This window comes from Carassius auratus, chromosome 20 (genome assembly GCF_003368295.1).
Source record: "Carassius auratus strain Wakin chromosome 20, ASM336829v1, whole genome shotgun sequence".
NCBI classification, from domain to species: Eukaryota; Metazoa; Chordata; class Actinopteri; order Cypriniformes; family Cyprinidae; genus Carassius; species Carassius auratus.
In genome coordinates, this window is record NC_039262.1 from 19,494,018 (window position 1) to 19,516,036 (window position 22,019).

The 22,019-nt window shown below is 39.8% G+C and overlaps 1 protein-coding gene across 1 annotated transcript; it reads left to right on the plus strand.

Annotated features, from left to right (window-relative positions):
• Positions 1–16,789: 16,789 nt before the first annotated feature.
• On the plus strand, positions 16,790–22,001 carry LOC113121123 (26S proteasome regulatory subunit 10B). The gene is made up of 14 exons (XM_026291364.1): positions 16,790–16,874; positions 17,268–17,347; positions 17,439–17,478; positions 17,553–17,605; positions 17,694–17,761; positions 17,923–18,037; positions 19,658–19,745; positions 19,833–19,894; positions 19,972–20,095; positions 20,189–20,250; positions 20,413–20,533; positions 20,612–20,692; positions 20,782–20,853; positions 21,794–22,001. Exons 1-14 carry the CDS (start codon positions 16,790–16,792, stop codon positions 21,910–21,912), a joined length of 1,170 nt encoding a protein of 389 aa, XP_026147149.1. The 3' UTR covers positions 21,913–22,001.
• The last annotated feature ends 18 nt before the right edge of the window (positions 22,002–22,019 follow it).

Sequence of the window (22,019 nt, forward strand, 5' to 3'; positions counted from 1 at the left end):
AGATTTCTGGTCCCACAAAGCTGAGGCCCATTCCGCCTTACCGATGAGGAGAGTAATGATGTAGGCCACCTTACTGCTCTCAGTGGGAAAACTACTTGGTTGTAGTTGAAAGGCTAGAGTACACTGGGTAATAAATCCTCTGCATCTCTCAAACCTTTCTGGGGCTGGTAATCTGGGCTCAGAAGGAAGTGTCACCATGGACCTAGGTTGAGGATCAGGGGACTGGTGGAGTTCTTGGGGTGAAGAGGCCTGGGACTGAAGGCTCAATTTTGACAATCTGAGACGGAGTTTGATCATGTCTTTGAATGGTAGTGGCTTGCTCAGAGAGTGCAGCTAGGATCAGTTCCACATTGGGGGGTGGTGAAGACTCTTCCGCTGGGTTTGCTTCCATGGTTCAGTCTTGCTGTAACGAGGCTGCCTTAAGCAGGGATTGAACCCGGGTCTCTGGTGCTCTAAGAGTGTGAATTTGCTCACTGAGCTACTCCCAGACTGTTAAACCCAAGAACGGAAGAGCAAAAGAGCAAAAAAGGCCAAGGGGCTTGAATCTTCAAAAAGTAACAATAACCTTTACTAGGGAAAACAAAGTACAAAATAAACATAGCAAACTTAGCTACCATCAAACAAAAACGGGGGTCCAAAAATACAAGCACAATCAAACTTAACTTAGCAACTGGATACACAGGAAGCATAGGCTCAAGACTGAACACAATAGCAGGGCACAAAAAGACTTATAAAGGGTCAAACACAGGTGTGAGGAATCAAAGCTGATGAGCAGAGCACTGAACATGGTACAGGGCGATGACGCCCTCTCGAGGAACGGAGAGACCATAGGGATAGAGTTCATAGGGCAAAAGCCATCTGCAGTTCTGGAGGGAAAATGACACCGTACTCATTGAGAGTGACCCCTGCAGGCCAGGATGAAAACAGCAATGCAGATATGAGCCCATTACAATACCATAGAAACGTGGAAGAATAATCTACTAATACTGAAGCAGCAAACTCTGCAAAACACAAAATGGGTCACTGCCAGAACTTTTGGCCATGTACTGTGATTTCTTCTCTGGAGTCCCTGAATATTTTCACAATAGTATGTATGGCACTTGATGAAAGACCTACATTCTTTGCAATTTTGCATCACTAAATGTGATTTTTGATTTGTTTGACACTTCGTTTAAGGTAAACTTTGGCACAAAATAATAAGCCATAATCCAACTTTGCTTACAAAGACTGAGATGCTCTTTATACCCAAACAAGATACCTTGACCTATTACCAATTCACCTGCTTACTGTGAACTGTTTAAAAACAGTTTAACCTGGATATCCTATAACCTTTTCACTTTTATTTTGCCTTGGTCCCTTTTTTAGAATTTGTTGCAGCCATCAAAATGTGTTCATATTTACAAAATACATTTACGTTGGTCAGTAAAAATCTTTTCTTTGTACTTTTGTCCATTGAATAAAAATGATAGAGAATGAACAAATCACAGATTCTTGATTTTATTGCATTGCCAAATTTCATGAGACAAGTGTCAAACAACAACAACAAAAAAAAAATCATTTTGCAGGGCAAAGAAATGAAGTCTTTCACCAAGTACTGTACCACCTTCAGTATCAATACCAGTGCTTTAAGTTCTGTCATTCTCATTGTTGGGAACATTACTTAAAAAAATTTATTAGTTACAGTTACTCACTACTGTTAGTAACTGAATTACTCTATAATAAAAGTAACTCGTTACCAGGGAAAGTAACTCTTTGCATTACTGTTAAAAAAAAAAAGTTGCTGTTTGTCAAAGATTTTATTTTGAGCAGTTTTTACAAGTCAGTTAAATTGAGTAGAACAGACAGGTGTTCGTACATTACTTTCACTATTTATTGCACGTCAACAGAGAGCAAGAGTTTTATCCTGCACTTACAAGTACTATCTTTGTAAGAAAAGTGTTTTGGGCCACTAGATTTGTAGATGCGTGTGTCACACATTACATGTACACATTACATGCACGTTCTTGCCTTTGACCACAATAAATTTGAATGAGTGCTTATATCTCCACCTTGAAAATGCCAACTTTTCATCGGATTGCTCCTTACTCACCATCTCTGCTGCTGCCGGAATCGCGCGTGCGTGCGTGCGTATGTGTGTGTTTGACACCACTGGCGTAAAAAAACTGGCTTTGGTTGGCTACCATGAAATACATGACTCTGCCTTAGCCAATCAAAATCGCTTATCTCTTAATCAACCCACCCCCTTACTCGCTGTGTGAGCCAGGGGTGCATTTTGATTACATAGTTTATTAAGTAAATGCATAGTAACGCACCGCATTAAACGTCCAGTAATGTTAACGGCGTTATAACGACGGGAAAAGTAATTAGTTAGATTACCCCGTTACTGAAAAAATAATGTAGTTACCTAACACCATTCTTTTAAACGGCATTATTCCAAAAACTGGTCATTCTTTAATAAGCTGCTTTAATGCTAAAAGTAAAATCAGACACAACACACAAATCATGTTCTGGTCACAGATATATACATTCAACTCAAATTTTGATACTTGTGTATTCAATAAATTAAATGCACACAGACTGAAGTAGTTTAAGCCTTTGGTTCTTTTAATTGTGATGATTTGGCTCACATTTAACAAAAACCCAACAACAATCCCAACAAATTAGAATATTTTTGAGATGGGCCTGAGAACAACTAGGGCCAACCTGTGCCGTGGCATCAGAGAGGCTAAGAGACAGCACTCCAGGAGGATAGCTCATCAATTCAGCGACAGCAGAGACACTAGGAACCTGTGGCAGGGGATACAGACCATTACGGACTACAAGCCCCCACCACGGACCTGTGACAACAACATCTCTCTGCTGAACGAGCTGAACACCTTCTTCGCTCGCTTTGAGCAACAAAACAGCACTACTGCACAGAAGACTACACCTCCTCCCGGCGATCGTGTAATGACGCTGACCCCAGACAGCGTGAGGAAATCCTTCAGTAGGATCAGTGCCCGCAAAGCTCCGGGTCCTGACAACATCCCTGGGCATGTAATGAAAGACTGTGCAGCAGAACTCACTGATGTCTTAACAGACATTTTTAACATCTCTCTGAGTCAGGCTGTTGTTCCCACATGTTTCAAAACTACCACCATCATTCCAGTTCCGAAGAAACCATCTCCATCCTGCTTCAATGACTACCGTCCTGTTGCACTTACCCCCATCCTCATGAAGAGCTTTGAAAGGCTAGTCATACACCACATCAAGTCTGCCCTCCCCCCCTCCATGGACCCCTTCCAGTTTACATATTGGTCCAACCGGTTGACCGATGATGCCATCGCCACTGCCGTCCACTCAGCACTCACCCATCTGGACAAAAAGGACTCATATGTCTGAATGCTGTTCATAGACTTCAGTTCAGCATTCAACACAATCATCCCTCAACAGCTCATCTACAAACTGATTCAGCTGGGGCTCAACACTTCGCTGTGCAACTGGCTGTTGGGACTTTCTGACTGGAAGACCTCAGGCAGTACAGGTTGGCAGCAACACATCCATCACCATCACACTGAACACTGGGGCCCCCCAAGGATGTGTACTGAGCCCCCTCCTCTTCACTCTACTAACCCATGACTGCACACCATCACACAACTCCAACCTCTTTATTAAGTTTGCAGATGACACGACTGTGGTGGGTCTCATTAGCAACAAAGATGAGACTAACTACAGGAGTGAGGTGAGCCGCCTGGCCAAGTGGTGCAGTGACAACAATCTGTCTCTGAACATTGAGAAGACAAAGGAGATCATTGTAGACTTCAGGAGAGCACATACTCAGCACGTTCCACTGACCATCAACAGTGCGACTGTGGAGAGAGTGAGCAGCACCAAGTTCCTGGGTGTACATATCACAGAGGACCTCTCCTGGACTGAAAACACTGCAGCACTGGCCAAGAAATCACAACAGCATCTCTACTTCCTCTGCAAACTGAGGAGAGCCAGAGCCCCACCCCCCATCATGTACACCTTCTACAGAGGCACCATCGAGAGCATTCTGTCGAGCTGCATCACTGTGTGGTATGGAGCCTGCAACGTGTCCTGCCGAAAGACTCTGCAACGCATAGTGAGACCAGCTGAGAAGATCATTGGTGTCTCTCTCCCCTCCCTCCAGGACATTTATGGAACACGTCTCACCCGCAAAGCCCTCTGCATCACAGGTGTTCCCACTCACCCATCACACAGCTTTTTCAGCCTGCTACCATCAGGGAGGAGACTTTGGAGTCTCCAGGCCAGGACCAGCAGACTGAAGGACAGCTTCATCCACCAGGCTGTCAGGAAGCTGTACTCCCTCCCGAACCTGCCCCCCCTCCCCTCTTCTTCCCCAGGCACATGACATGCACTAGTCACTTGTGCAGCATTGGTCTGCTCACTACCTCATTCGGCATGGAACTGACGTCATTCCACTACCTCATCAGTCAGTTAAATAAAATAACTGCTCTTGGTCACTTGTCACTTTAATCAGACTTAATAAGATATTTTTAATAAGTGATTTTTTTGCACTAAAAAAATCTTTTAACTGCACTGTTGGTCACTTCATTGATTTGCACTATATCTGTCATTTGCCTTGCGCTGCTTTATTTAACTTTATTTTTAATTTTATTATATGTCTTTTTTTATCATTCCCTTATTGTATAGTTGTATCTACATTTTATATTTGATCTAGTTATTTTTTAGGCTTTAATGTTAATGTTATCTGTATGCACCGGGGTCTGAGAATAACGCAATTTCGATTCTCTGTATGTATGTACTGTACATGTGGAAATTGACAATAAAGCAGACTTGAACTTGAACTTGAATATGGTGACATGTCAATCAGCCAATCAACTCAAAACACCTGCAAAGGTTTCCTTCAAAATGGTCTCTCAGTTTGGTTCACTAAGACTGCTGATCTGACAGTTGTCCACAAGACAATCATTGACACCCTTCACAAGGAGGGTAAGCCACAAACATTCATTGCCAAAGAAGCTGGCTGTTCACAGAGTGCTGTATCCAAGCATCTTAACAGAAAGTTGAGAGGAAGGAAAAAGTGTGGAAGAAAAAGATGCACAACCAACCGATAGAACCACAGCCTTATGAGGATTGTCAAGCAAACTGGATTTAAGAATTTGAGTGAACTTTACAAGGACTACGCCGGTTTACCATGATAATTTGGAGCACTTCATGCTTCCTTCTGATGACCAGCTTTTTGTAGATACTGATTTCATTTTTCAGCAGAATTTGGCACCTGTCCACCCTGCCAAAAGCACCAAAAGTTGGTTAAATGACCATGGTGTTGGTGTGCTTGACTGGCCAGCAAATTCACCAGACATGAACCCCAGAGAGAATCTATGGGCTATTGTCAAGAGGCAGCCATATCACCCTGGAGCCCAAGACCGGTTTCCCACTGAAGCTAAGCAGGGCTGAGCCTGGTCAGTACCTGGATGGGAGACCTCCTGAGAAAACTAGGTTGCTGCTGGAAGAGGTGCTAGTGAGGCCAGCAGGGGGTGCTCACCCTGTGGTCTGTGTGGGTCCTAGCGCCCCAGTGTAGTGATGGGGACACTATACTGTCAACAAGCACCGTCCTTCGGATGAGACGTTAAACCGAGGTCCTGACTCTCTGTGGTCATTAAAAATCCCAGGATGTCTTTCGGAAAGAGTAGAGGTGTGACCTCGGCATCCTGGCTAAATTCGCCCATTGGCCTCTGACCATCATGGCCTCCTAACAATCCCCATGTCTACTGATCGGCTTCATCACTCTGTCTCCTCTCCATCAGTAAGCTGGTGTGTGGTGGGCGTTCTGGCGCAATATGGCTGCCGTCGCATCATCCAGGTGGATGCTGCACACTGGTGGTGGATGAGGAGATACCCCCTGTCTATGTAAAGCGCTTTGCGTGTCTAGAAAAGCGCTATATAAATGTAAAGAAAAGAATTATTATTATTAAGAGGAAGGCTGTGGACAGTGGTCATCACACAAAGTAAGTTTAACATGTTTATGTTTCACTTACAGATCTCTGTATTTTTCAGTGTTTACACATATGATGTTTACATTTTTTAAATACTATACTCACTGTTAACAAGTGAAATTATAAATACTCATCTATTTGATTGACAACTTATTTTTTTATCAATTTTCCATGGACACTCCATTATTAGAGCTCAGAATTAAGCTAATGTGCTAATTTGTATCCCTTGAGACTGTTTTTAAAACTTTTATTTAAATTAATAGATGTTTTTGTCATCGTAATCGAAATCATAGACTGCAAGCTTTTGAATTGAATAATGTATAATGTTCCATAAGCGTTTTATTTCGTGCAGCGTTTTGATTTTGAAACGTGCAGTGCTCATGTTTATTCAACGAAGACAAATGCCACAAATGAATCAATGTATGGAAAACAGTGTATATCTAAATATCGGAAATGTGTTTAAAAATCATCTTTTATGGAAAAAATTATACCACGATACTAGGGGTGTAACGGTTCACAAAATTCACGGTTCGGTTCGATACGATACACTGATGTCACGGTTCGGTTCGGTTCGGTTCGATACGTTTTGGTACAGCAAAATGTAAAAACATCTCAACTTTTCAGAATGCCGCAAGCGCACCGCGGGTCATGTGACAAGAACCAGCCAATCAGCTTCATCCTTTCCCGTAACAACGTTGAGAGCTCAGCCAAGATGAAGGAACAGCTGATCATAGTTGTATATGGATTGCAATTTTGAAATAAATTTAGTAACAGAGTTACTGCAAGCGATTTTTAGAGCTACAAATCCATTTATCCTTCGCTGAAATTTCCGCGTCTCATGGAGAGAGCACGTCATTGTTGCTTAGCAAAGACAGACGCCTCATGAGCGCTTCTGCCCGAGCGCTTTGGAAAGGAGGAGAAAGACGTGCTTAGCGTTTTCCATGCGTTTTTAGGCGCGATATGTGAACGGCCTCTAAGGCGCTCGCTCACTCAGCACGCGCTGAAGGCTCGTTGCAAAATGTCTAAAGCATTTAACAGACCAGAAATATAAGATCCTAAAATAACCAACAGGTCTGGTGTTTGGGTTGGATTCCCTGTGAGCTATAGGGCCCTATTTAAACGATCTGAAACGCAAGCGTCAAAGCGCGAAGCCCAAGTAACTTTGTGGGCGGGTCTCGGCGCTGTTGCTATTTTCCTGGCGGGATAAATGGCTCCAATGGGTTGGTCTGAAGTAGCTTCATTATTCATTGGTGTGGTTTGGGCGTAACGTGAAATAAACCAATCAGAGCGTCATCCAACATTCCCTTTAAAAGCAGGTGCGCAAGTTCCATTATGGATTGCTATTATTATGGCGTATTTACCAGGCGCACGCCAGGAGCGGTTCACAGCCGAGGAGACTGATGTTCTTGTAAGAGCAGTGAAAGACAGAGAAGTTGTGTTGTATGGGGATGGGAGAAACCCACCCAAAATAGCGTCATGATTTCCGTCATCTCATGTGTTAATATTTTTTTAGTGTAACGATTTATGATTTGCAAAAATAACTGTTGCATCTGTGTAGATTACATGAGCAAAGTGTATGCGCGTTGTGCACGCTATACATTATGGTCAAGCATGCGCCCCTAAAATAGCATAATGAACAACGCACAACGCGCCACTGACTTTAGACTAGGTTTTTTCTGGTCAGTGGCGCAATTGTTTAATGGAACAGCAAAATAGCACCAGGGATTGTTTGCGCCGGAACACGCCTCCTTTTTTGTGCTGAACCGCCCAGGGAGCGCAAGTTCATTCACTAGTTTAGAGACGTGCTTCTGTGGAGGAAAAAGCGCGCTTTGCGCGGGTGCAAAATAGGAATGACACATGCGTCGGTGTACAAAGTCAATTGCGCTGGGTGCAAGATAGGGCCCCTTGTGTCTAAATGCTGCAGGGATAGTTTGCTGCGTGCATGTTTCTCCTTTTTTTCGTCTTTTCCCAGATAGTACTGACGCATATATCCCAGATATTCCCGCTGGTGTTTTTTTTTTGTATTCCCGCTGGTGTACCCTGTCATGTTGCAGATGCGACATACCGTTGTTTTTTTATCCACCACTCTCTTGCCATCACCATTATAGCTTAAAGGGAATCCAAAGTGCACCCAAACACCAGACCTGTTGGTTATTGGAGGATCTTCTCATTTCTAGTCTGTTAAACGCATTGGCTATTTTGCAACGAGCCTTCAGCGCGTACTGAGTGAGCGAGCGCCTGCTGAGTAGCCTAACATAAACATATAAGATGGTGTTTTTTTCTTCTTCGGGAGTGTCAGGGGCGTTGCCTGTTACGTTGTTTGGGTTATTGGGCTACCTTGTTGAACGCATATCATTATATTTCTCTCTCTCTCTCTTTTTTTTTTTTTTTTTTTTTTTAATATAATTAATTACTCCAACGAACCGTTCGGTACACATAATGCGTACCGCGTACCGAACCGAAAGCGTCGTACCGAACGGTTCAATACGAATACGCGTATCGTTACACCCCTACACGATACATATTGATATTGAATTATTGTCCAGACCCTAATGTGGAGCATGTTTTTATAAACATTATTAGTACAAATTCCTGTGAAGCTGTTTTTAAACCGTGTGCATTGTGTCAGGGTTTGCAAGGAGGAACTCAAGTGCAGACAGGGAATCACAAAACAAACGGTTTATTTACAAAAGGGAAAACAAAACCCACGAGGGGGAAAACAAAGACTAGGGCAGATACAAAAATAACTAAATAGGACTGATTAAACAAGATAAATAAAGACTCAAAACAGGAGAACACTAACTACAAATAACACTCACGGTTATACAAGGACTTCAGAGGTACAATCAATCACAATCACAAGTGTGGAACACATATGTGGAACAATGAACCGACGCAGGACAGAGCACACTAGGAGATCTAAATAGGGGAACTAATCAAGACACGACAGGTGACACAGATAGGACAAAGTTCATTCCCCTCAAAGTTCATTAACGTCGTTGCACAACACGTGGATTTGAGCTTTCCTGTGTGGCGTCATGATGGAGGTGGACGATACCTCGAAATTTGAAAGTATTAAGCGTATACATAATTATTCTAAAACTGCCCATGATCTGGATTCATTGGATGTGTGTCTTCCCGAGTCTCCAGCGGCAAGCCCGTTACCGAAAATGCGACGCCCGTCCTCAGACCCCTCTAATGCTGTTTTGCGGCAATAGAGAGACTGGGTAAGAAGCAGGATGACTTTATGGAAAAAACTTCTGGAGGTCGAGAAATCGGTTGCAACCAATTCCATCCTCATCTCCGATCTCACAACACGGGTTGACGCCGTTGACAAAAAAACAGAGTCTGCTGTTAAATCTGATAAAATGGACTCCCAGCTATCTTCACTGGCTGCAGAAAATAAACGCTTATGGGATAAAGTGGATGAGCTGGATGCCTACAAGAGGCGTTGGAATCTGAGGATTTCGGGTGTGCTGGAGGAAGTTGGAGAGAATGTCAAGATGGTAATAATGGACATTTTTCTTCAGGTGTCACCAGGCTTAGCAGATGTTCTGCAGTCTTCAATTGATGTTGCGCACAGGCTTGGCCCCAAACTGGGCAATGCACGCCCGCGTACTATAATTGTACAATTTCTCTCTCGATCTCACCGCGATCGTGTCTGGGCTGATGCAAGACGATCAGAAGTGCTCAAACAGAAGAAGATTAGGATCTCAGAGGACCTGACGCAGAGGACGAAGGAAGCACGGAACAAACTGTGGCCTTTGGTGGAGAAAGCCCGAAAGGAGGGTCGCCGTGCTGGCTTCAGGGGGGCAAATGCTATCGTGGATGGAAGGAGGATTTCTGCAGACGATGTCTGATTTTTGCCCTTTTGTCTGATCTTTTGTTAATCGAGACATTTATTGACATTAGCAAAATTCTGACAAATATGTATGAGCATTAATAAGGTAAGCAAAGGAGGGAACATAACGGATAGCCTAAACCGTTATTAAGGGGTATGGATATGTTTCAAGTTTTGCACTTTAATTGTATTCTGTATTACATTTCATAACTTTGTTACGATTGTAGTTGTATAGTATTTTTTATTTAATTTTTCTCGTTTTGTTACTGTTCATATGGCGGTTAAACTCTTTATCTTGGTTAATGTTTATGGTTTTAATAATCATACACAAAATATCTTATTTTTTCAGGATCTGTCTTCTAAAATTCTTGATTTAAAAGGTAAATATCCATCTGCTGCAGTAATAGTTGGGGGAGATTTTAATGAAGCACCTGACCTATGTTTGGATAGATTTCCCCCAAAACGAGAGTCATGCAGATGTAACACTATTATTAATGATTTTTGTAGTAACCTTTCTCTTTTGGATGCTTACAGGTTTATGCACGATAAAGATTGTTCATATACTTGGTTCAGTAAAGATCTTTCGAGAAAATCACGTATAGATTACTGGCTTACATCAGACTGTATATCTTCTTTTATTAAGTCCAGTAGTATCTTTCCTGCTCCCCTCACAGATCATGCTTTTATTGATCTCATTTTGTCTGATTCTGGTACTGGTTGTCACAGAAACCCTGGATATTGGAAACTAAATTGTTCTCTACTACAGATTCCCTCTTATTGTTTGGGTATTAAAAGCATCATTGAAGAATTTAAAGCAAAACCTGATGTTTCAATATCTTCTAATTGGGAAATGTTTAAATTCGAGTGTAGAAAATTTTCTATTCGATTTAGTAAACAGTTAGCCAAGGCAAAATCTTTAAAGTATACCTCCATATTAAGTGAAATTAATCAAATTTTAGGCAAGCAACAGACTAGTGAAGTTGATAAAGTAAAACTGCACAATCTTAAAGAAGATTTAAATAACTTTTATGTAGAAAAGGCTAAGGGTGCCTTTATTCAATCCAGAGTAAAGTGGCTAGAATCCGGAGAAAAAAATTCAGCATATTTTTTTTAATTTAGAAAAGAAAAGAGGGGAATCTAAGAAAATATGTTCTCTAAATATTGAGGGCAATTTGGTCACAGATGAAGCTAGAGTTTCTAATTTTGTTTCTAATTTTTATTCACAGCTTTATTCTTCCTCGTTTAATCCTCAGTTTGCTGATAGTTTTTTTGAGAGAGTTCAAGCATTCACACCTATTATAAGTGATGGAAATCGGTCGTCTTGTGAGATGGATTTGACTATGGAAGAGTTGGATATGATAATCCAGAAAGCCCCCCTCAATAAAATCCCTGGTCCAGATGGACTCCCTTTTGAATTTGATAGGACCTTTTGGCAAGACATAAATAAGTTTGTTTTTGAAGTTTTTAAAGACTGTGTAAAGAAAGGTGAATTGACTGAATCCATGAAGCAGGGCTTGATCACTTTAATCCCAAAGCCTAACAAAGATTCCTCATATTTAGATAATTGGCGCCCAATTACTTTACTTAATTCGGATTATAAATTATTAGCTTCCCTTTATGCAAATAGACTGAAACCATTTTTAGAAGAAATTGTCTCAGTTTCCCAATCTGGCTTTATGAAAGGTAGGCATATAGCAAATAACATTCGGCTTGTTTTAGATATGTTAGATTATAATGAATTGATCAATGATGGTGCAATCATTTTATTTTTAGACTTTTATAAGGCCTTTGACACAGTCGAGCATGAGTTTATGTTTGAATCTTTGCGCAAATTTGGTTTTGGCTCTTCCTTTATTAAAATAGTTCAGACTTTTTACAAAAATATTAACAGCAATGTGTCATTGGTGAATGGTGTTTCTCCCCGGTTTACAATTAGCAGGGGCATCAGACAAGGGTGTCCTTTTTCACCATTTTTATTTTTATTAGTCACAGAGTTTCTTAATATTTTTATTACTCGCTGTGTAGATGTTCATGGTATTGTTGCAGCTGAACACACTTTTCTAATTAGTCAACTGGCGGATGACACCTGTCTGTTTTTAAAAGATGAGAAAGAGGTTCCTGTCATTTTGGAAGCTTTAAAAACCTTTTCTAGTGCTTCTGGTCTCACAGTTAATAGAAATAAAAGTGAAATTATACCTATTCACAGTCTTGAAAAACATCATATAGAAGGTATTGAGGTCAAAAGTTCTGTTAGATATTTAGGCATTTTAATAAGTAAATCACCCGAAGATAGGATTTTAGATAATTTTTCACAACGGACAAAAAAATTGAAGAATGTCTTCAATTGCTGGCTACAAAGAAATTTAACTATCTATGGTCGTGTCCTGATAGCTAAAGCTGAAGGCATTTCTAGGATTGTTTACCCAGCTTTGACCTTATACGTCAACCCGAAAACTTGCTCATCTATTGACTCTATACTGTTTAAATTCTTATGGAAAAATAAAACCGAGTATGTTAAATGAAAGACTCTGATAAGATATACTGTGGAGGGAGGTGTGAATGCTTTAGACTTCAGTACTCTCAATCAGGTTTTCAAGATCGGCTGGATTAAACGTCGCCTGAATGCTGATTCTAATTTGTTATGGTTTCACATACCTAAATTTATATTTGAAAAATGTGGAGGGTTGAATTTTTTATTGTCTTGCGATTTTAAATGCAACAAACTTCCACTCAAGCTTGCAAATTTTCATAAGCAAGCCTTGGAGGCCTGTAAGCTTGCCTTTTGCCACAATTTTTCCCCTCATAGGAGTATTATATGGAATAATCAGAATGTGCTTTGTGGAAAAAAATCTATCTTTATTAAGGATTGGGTTGACAAAGGTGTTATTTTTATTTTGGATTTATTGAATAAGGATGGTAACTTTTATTCATACAATGAATTTATCAACCTTTTTGGAGTAAATTCATCACCTAAAGTTTATAACTGGGTTACTAATTCTATTTCACCTAAACTTTTGCATATGGTGAGGTCATTCTGTAGCTACAGAATATCCGTTTGTGAAAAGCCCCAATTGTCTATTGGAGGTTTGGAGCTTTCTAATGTCAAATGTAATAACTTTTGGATTAGAAAATGTCTTATTAGGAAGTCTAGTGCCGCGTTTCCACCGAATTTACCCGGAACATTTTTCCCAGGAACTTTTTTCCCCCCATACCTGTTGCTTTCTGCGTTTCCACCGCGGTGTAAAGTACCGGGAAGATTAGGCAAATGACTGGTGACGTAGGTCCGCGCGCGTTTCTCAATACAAAGTACTGCTGATAAAAAAAAAAAAAAGTACGCTGATTTTGGACGTGCATCATCGGTAGGTCAGACTTTGTGCATTCGACTGGGGAGTGTGATGTCCACAACGACGCAAGTCCGGTAAATCTATAAACAGCAGCGTAATTATATACTAATATATATATATATATATATATATATATATATATATATATATATATATATATATATATATATATATATTATACTTGATAACTTCAGTCAGCTCGTCTTGCTACTGCAATTTTCCCTACTGTATATTTACAATAAAACGAAATAGGATATAAAATACCACTGCCTCCTTTGGTTTTCATTTAAGCATAATAACAGCTGCAGAAATGTACTTACTTCAGGGATATGTGTAACGTTATATACAGCCATTACAATGAAACGAAATATTATATAAATTTGCCTTTTTTATTTTCATTTTAAGATATAGATAAATTGAATACAGACCAAAGAAAACCTGTTAGATTTACCCCGCAGCTGAATTATATGTCATGTTTAACCACTAAAGACACATCAGAGCCAGCGGCACATATCAGAAGTTCTATCCCAGGAGAGGCTGCTTCTCGGCGGATAGATGATCACTGGGCTCCGCTGATTGCGTGGAGCTCACCGTCTCAGAGATCGGCGAAACACATTTTTAAATAGGCGCTGTCTTTATAAATAAACCACAGATTTGAGTTTTAAACAACTACATTCTCGCCTGAAATACTTTTAAAATTACATTTCATCACACAATAACAGTAATATTTTGATGTTTGATGAAAATGGTGGTTGAACTCAACCAATGCTGCGTGAACTCAACCAATCAGAATGTTTAGCGCCAAAGTCCCGCCCCCGAAAGTTCCTGAACTTTAAAAAAGTACCACCTCGCCAGCAGGGACTTTCTGGGGGGCATTTTTTTACCCGGAACTTTTATTTAGTTCCTGGTTCCTGCGGTGGAAACGCACCAAGTACCGGACCAAGTCCCTAGTTCCTGGGTAAAGTTCCTGCGGTGGAAACGCGGCTAATGCCGCGTTTCCACCGAAATTACCCGGAACATTTTTACCAGGAACTTTTTTTCCCAGGAACTTTTTTCCCCCCAGACCTGTTGCTTTCTGCGTTTCCACCGCGGTGTAAAGTACCGGGAAGATTAGGCAAATAGACTGGTGACGTAGGTCTGCGCGCGTTTCTCAATACAAAGTACTGCTGATTTGTTTTTTTTTTAAAGTACGCTGATTTTGGACGTGCATCCTCGGTAGTTAGTTCAGACTTTGTGCATTCGACTCGGGAGTGTGATGTCCGCGACGACGCAAGTCCGGTAAATCTATAAACAGCAGCGTACTTGATAACTTCAGTCAGCTGGTCTTGGCTACTGCAATTTCCCCATTTACAATAAAACGAAATAGGATATAAAATAACACTGCCTCCTTTGGTTTTCATTTAAGCATAATAACAGCTGCAGAAATGTACTTAATTCAGGGATATGTGTATATGCAGCCATTACAATGAAACGAAATATTATATAAATTTGCCTTTTTTATTTTCATTTTAACATATAGATAAATTGAATACAGACCAAAGAAAACCTGTTAGATTTACCCCGCAGCTGAATTATATGTTATGTTTAACCACTAAAGACACATCAGAGCCAGCGGCACATATCAGAAGGTCTAGCCGATTTGAGGCTGCATCTCGGCGGATACATGAGGACTGAGCTCTCGCTGATCGAGTGGAGCTCACCGTCGCAGAGATCGGCGAAACACATTTTTTTAAATAGGCACGGTCTTTATAAATAAACCATAGATTTGAGTTTTAAACAACTACATTCTCGCCTGAAATACTTTTAAAATTACATTTCATGACACAATAACAGTAATATTTGAAAATGATCCAAATAAATGGTGATTGAACTCAACCAATGCTGCGTGAACTCAGATCGCTTTGGCTACTGCAATTTTCCCCTCAGTACATTTACAATAAAACGAAATAGGATATAAAATACCACTGCCTCCTTTCGTTTTCATTTAAACATAATAACAGCTGCAGAAATGTACTTAGTTCAGGGATATGTGTAACGTTATATACAGCCATTACAATGAAACGAAATATTATATAGACTTGCCTTTTTTATTTTCATTTTAACATATAGATAAATTGAATACAGACCAAAGAAAACCTGTTAGATTTACCCCGCAGCTGAATTATATGTTATGTTTAACCACTAAAGACACATCAGAGCCAGCGGCACATATCAGAAGGTCTATCCAAGGTGAGGCTGCCTCTGGGCGGATAGATGATCACTGAGCTCTCGCTGATCGTGTGGAGCTCACCGTCTCAGAGATCGGCGAAACACATTTTTAAATAGGCGCTGTCTTTATAAATAAACAACAGATTTGAGTTTTAAACAACTACATTCTCGCCTGAAATACTTTTAAAATTACATTTCATGACACAATAACAGTAATATTTTGAAAATGTTGATCCGAATAAATGGTGGTTGAACTCAACCAATGCTGCGTCAACTCAACCAATCAGGATGTTTAGCGCCAAAGTCCCACCCCCGAAAGTTCCTGAACTTTAAAAAAGTACCACCTCGCCAGCAGGGACTTTCTGGGGGGCATTTTTTTACCCGGAACTTTTATTTAGTTCCTGGTTCCTGCGGTGGAAACACACCAAGTACCGGACCAAGTCCCTAGTTCCTGGGTAAAGTTCCTGCGGTGGAAACGCGGCTTTAGTTGTCATCCCAAAGCTTTTTTCAAATGGTAATTGAATTATCCTTCTCTTTCTACAATTAATATATGGACTGGCATTAATAAGTTTCTGTTACCTAACAAGTGGAAAGAGCTTCACTTTAAAATTCTACATAATTATTATCCCTGTAACTCTCTCCTTTCTAAATTTAACTTCGACATATCTTCTCACTACACATTCTGTAATTCTAATCTTGAAACAATACCACATCGGTTTTTTGAATGTGATTATGCAAAAGAATTCTGGAAAAAAGTAGCCTGGCTTATAATTTCTGTTTATTACAAACTCTTTACATTTGAGGTTGTGAATGTGCTGTTTTTGATTTGGGACACCGGGTCAAAGGAGATGGATGACAGATTAAAATTGCTTACTTTATGTGGCGCGTTTCATCTTCATAAGTGTAAAGTAACTTTTTCAAAGCCCAATTTTAATTTTTTTTGTGTTGATCTAAAATTATTTTATGACTCTCTTTGTTTATTAGCTAATAAGAAAGCTGCTAAAACTTCTTTGCTGCTTAAAGAAATTATGGTTTCATTATAAGTTACTTCCTGAATTTCTGAAGTTTTATTATTTGTTTATTCCCAGTGTTATTTATTTCTATTTACTTTTATTCACCTTTTGTATTTGTAATGTCTATGAATCTTTTGTGATTTTTTTTTTTTTTTCGTAGACTATTCCTTATCTACTGCCTTGCTTTACTCTGAGTGTATTGTATTATTTTTTATTTTATTTTTTGTGTTTGATTCTGTATCCCCTGTGCAATGTTAAATAAAAAATAAAATAAAAAAAAGCGCTTGGTCGTATATACCTCGCTCGTCCAGTCGATGGCGCTAATGCGCCGTCAGATGATTTTGTCAGCCTCTGTCATTAACAACACGAAGAAGAAGAAAGAGCGAAGTGGCCGTGAACATGGCGGACACCAGGGAGAAAGGTTTACAAGACTACAGAAAGAAATTACTGGAGCATAAAGAGATTGACGGACGCCTCAAAGAATGTAAGAGTGAAATTTCTGTTCACGTCAGACTGATATCGATCAGTTTAGTGTCTTCTCCGGCTGTTGTTTGCTTTATTTCGGCCGTCTGTGCTGTAAGTCGCTTTGTCATGCAGAGCTGAAATCAATTAGCCGCTAATGGTAACAGCAAATATTAACAGCGAACCCCTATTAAATGACTAAATCAAGACACACAACATGCTGCTTAGTGTTGTTGTTGTATATAATAACAACATATACCATTAAAAACAGCCATTCTCATTTATTCTCAACGAGGAAACGCTCACAATGAACCTTTAGCATCTCTGATACATGAAGCAGATGAAACCTTTACCACGTTTGTACTTGTGAATAAACACTTTATCGCTTCATAATGTGCTGAAACCTCTGTTGCAGTGAGAGAGCAACTGAAGGAGCTCACGAAACAGTACGAGAAGTCTGAGAATGATCTGAAGGCTCTACAGAGTGTGGGACAGGTAAGATCTCAGCCAAATACACTCGAGTGTTTGATTAATACCGCGATAGATGAGATAGATATCGGTATTTCTTATGATCGGATCATTTCAGATTGTCGGTGAGGTGCTGAAACAACTGACCGAGGAGAAATGTAAGTCCCAATCAGCTGTATTTCTAAGTCTAGTCTAATGCTGCTCTGTTCCTGAAGTTCTTCTTCTGTTATAGTTATTGTCAAAGCAACTAATGGCCCACGTTATGTGGTTGGATGTCGCAGACAGGTGAGCGTGTTGATTGTACATTATAAATCATATGATTGTGTGACTGCCAAGTCAGTTTGTCTTACCTGGCCTTGTGTTGTTGTTTCAGCTGGATAAAACCAAGCTTAAACCAGGCACTCGCGTGGCTCTGGACATGACGACTCTCACGATCATGAGGTAAGTGCGAAGATTTCAGTCTCAACAAGCATGTTTAGCTCTGCTTGTGCTCTTGCCTGACAGTCTAGGTATAATTGCGTCCCTGAAAGGGCCTTTAATATTCAGTTGGTATGTTTTATGAGAACCCCCTTTTTTCTTTCTTTTTGTTTTTTTGTTTTAAGGTATTTGCCTCGTGAAGTGGATCCTCTAGTGTACAACATGTCTCATGAAGATCCTGGCAGCGTTTCTTACTCGGAGATCGGTGGACTGTCTGAGCAGATCCGTGAGCTGAGAGAGGTCAGAAAGACAATAGCATAATATAATTATCAGCTGATGAAAAAAATCTTACTCATCCCAAACCTTTATATTAGATTTTTTTTTTGTGCTGATATTGCGTGCAAATGATCTCATGTTACTTCTGTTTCAATTGGAAGAACACGTCAAATCCCTTTTTTTTCCCCAATTATTTTCATATGATAAATATCAGATTAGTGTACTTCGGTACCGAGTCGGTACTAAAAAAAATTAAAATGTGACTGTACCAGGTTTCTTTAAGTACCGGTGGTACCGAGTACCCAGTCAACCCAGTTCTTGACGCATACAGCGCTATGATTTCCGCGAAGCAGAAAAACGTGAACGGAATCTCAGAATCCAGTCATGAAAATGAAACTTACATTTTAATATAGACAGTCACAGAATTTGTCAAAGTTAGCATAAATTAATCAAATCTCCATATGGACCAGTATCTGTAAATGTTAACTGCAAAAGTTGGTTGAAATATAAATCCTGCATGTTCTGCGTGTCTCTGAATGAATGAATGGCAGAGACATGTTGGGTTGTTTACCTCACAGACTGAAGCGCGTGACGCATGCAGTAACTTCAGCATCTGCCGTCTCATACGAGGACATAAACGACATCACCAGAACTGTTCTGAGTCACTTCACAAGCATTTTACCATTTCATCGAAGTAAAACCAGTGTCAAAATAAAAGTTCATTTTTAAATAAAGGCATTGTGCTAGAAATATTACTATTATTTAGTAGAATGTATGTGATACTGCTACTACTGTTTAAAAAATTTATAAAACTTTTATTTTTAAAAAAAAATCACAATATTTCTTCCATGTTTTAATTTTAATAACAAATCCCCTTTATTTACCCCAAAATTAAATGTTTAAATTTAATTGACAAATTAAATTTGGGTGAAACTTGTTTACGGTTTTTCATAATTATATTACTTTATTTTTAGTGATAAAATGTTTTTATTTTAATTAGCTTTTTTTTGTGTTTTGCTTTGGTACCGAAATTGGTACCAAGGATTTTCAGTGGTATCGGTACCGAATACTGAAACTTTGGTACCGTGACAACACTATATCAGATACTCGGTCACATGATATATGCCCAACTTCTTTTGCAGTATCATGTCATTTAATATTCACTCTAACTACATATGTATATGTGGTCTGTGATAATATCGTAATTGTTGTTTTAACAATGTGCAATTTGACATTGAGTATTTTGCAAAAAACATTCAAAACACGCCTGCAAGATTCAGTCTAATAGTCTAAATAATTCCAAACACAACCACAATGCTGTTTCGTTCCTGAATTAATCATCAGATTAAATGGTTTGGTTCAAATGACTCACTTATTAAAGCCTTATTTATACTTCTGCGTAGTTGTCCACGTCGACATGCAGTACACATGCAAACCGATAGTATGCAGTGTCCACGGACATTTTGCTTGATAGAGCTGATCATGTCAATATTTTAAACGTTTAAAGCGTGTCTGAATGTAAACCGACAGAAGATGTGTTTATAGTCTGGATCTGTGCATTACACCTTGCAGTGTGAATGCAGCTTGAACTTTACTGAACTCATTGAAATATCTCGATTACGAATGAACGATTGTCTTTTGTAGGTAATTGAGCTGCCTCTGACCAATCCTGAGCTATTCCAGAGGGTGGGCATTATTCCTCCCAAGGGCTGCCTGCTGTACGGACCGCCAGGTCAGTCACTCTGTTATACTCTGTTGAGCAGTAACTGATATTTATGTGAAATGGTACATTTTCACACAAAGTGCTTAATTTTTAAAGGCACTGGAAAGACCCTTCTTGCCAGAGCTGTGGCCAGTCAGCTGGACTGCAATTTTCTGAAGGTATGTTGATATTGATTCTATAAACGGTTTGACATAGGACAGCGGTTATGCTGTAAGGTCTGTATGATGTTTGTCAGGTGGTGTCCAGCTCTATTGTTGACAAGTACATTGGTGAGAGTGCCAGACTCATCCGAGAGATGTTCAACTACGCCAGAGACCATCAGCCCTGCATTATCTTCATGGATGAGATCGATGCTATTGGTAATGCTCTTCAGCTCACTGCAGTCCAAGCCATTCTTATATGTTATGAAACAGTCGTTCTTGACTGATTTAACACACACTTTCTCTTTGAAGGTGGACGTCGGTTTTCCGAAGGAACTTCAGCAGATCGAGAGATCCAGAGGACACTTATGGAGGTATGGAGGTGGTTTGTAACTTAACTTGTGAATGAAGCGTATTAAATTAATCAAAATGAAAAAGGTTTTTCTTGTCAATTAATGCTTAATTATTTGAATGTAAATCTTCCTGTATATTAATGTACAAGCAAAACAATTAGAGCAAATATTTCTGTCTGTCAGCTGTTGAATCAGATGGATGGATTTGACACTCTGCATCGAGTCAAGATGATCATGGCCACCAACCGGCCGGACACTTTAGACCCCGCCCTGCTGCGTCCGGGCCGACTGGACAGAAAGATCCGTGAGTCTGACTCTTTCACTATCATTCAGAGACTGTGGTAAGGAAACTTGAGCTAATTTGTATTTTTCTAATGTCCAGACATTGAGCTGCCCAATGAACAGGCTCGTCTGGACATCCTGAAGATCCACTCTGGACCCATCACCAAGCATGGAGAGATAGGTGCGCTTCAGGTTTTCTGGATTGGTTTTTACAGCTGCTACTTGAAGTACTTCTTTTTCCTCTCTCCTCACATTTCCTTTCATCTCCAGATTATGAAGCCATCGTCAAGCTCTCAGACGGTTTCAATGGAGCTGATTTGAGGAATGTGTGCACTGAAGCTGGTAAGAAAGATCCATATGCATTGCAATGTGCAAATCAAGGAGTCCTAAAAAGGCATTAAAGGGATAGTTCATAGGTTGATTTAAAGGGATACATGTCGTTCCAAACCCGTCAAAGCTTTGTTCATCTTCAGAACACAATTTAAGATATTTTGGATGAAAAACAGGAGGCTTGAGGCTGTCCAAGTAAATGTACATTTAGCAGACACTTTTATCCAAAGATAAATAGACTTGCAGTGCATTCATGCTATAAATGTAATTTTTTTTTTTTACAAGTATGTGTGTGCCCTGGGAATCGAACCCAAAACCTTCTGCTAACGCAATGCTCTAATATTGAGCCACAGGAAAACTGTGAACAAAGTTTCTGTCAAGGTCCATCAAAGTATGAGTTAAAATACAATTACTTGCTTCATGTAGCATTTTAAATGTACATTTAACATCCAGCAATTGTTACATTTTGAGTTACATTTTCTGTTGGGATCTGTATGTTTGGTGCTCATTCTTAGTTTAATGGAGATTCACTCATGCGACTTTCTAACATTTACACACAAACTGTCAAATGTTAGACATTCACCCAGACAGTGCAAGCCTTCTTAGATTCTTATTAGTCTGAAGCACTGAATATGAAGCCTATGTTCAACTTGGGTCGTGCACTTCTTCTGCCATGTGAAGTGACTGTCAGATGGTTTTTCACGAACACATGCGATTCATCAAAATTCAGTAATCATGTTCATCGATTTATCTACTTTATCAGTTAGTTGTTGCAGTCCTTAATATGATGAAACATTTTTAAAACACATTTTGTCAGCATTTACAACTTTAAAAAAAAATAGCTGTTGGTGGAAATGGTTTGGGTCTAATAGCATGACGCTAAAAAGACAAACCTTGAACCTTTGAGCCTCTAGAATTCCCACTGTATGACCTTGTACTTGTTCTCCAACAGGTATGTTTGCCATTCGTGCCGACCATGAGTACGTGACTCAGGAGGATTTCATGAAAGCTGTGAGGAAGGTGGCAGACTCGAAGAAGCTGGAGTCCAAACTGGACTACAAGCCTGTATAAAACCACATTTGTTTGTGCAAAGTATAAATGTGAGGGGTTTTTCAGTCAGTAAACCATATACTCTCAATGGACCCTTTTTGATTTTTTTGTTTTTTTGTTAATGCAAT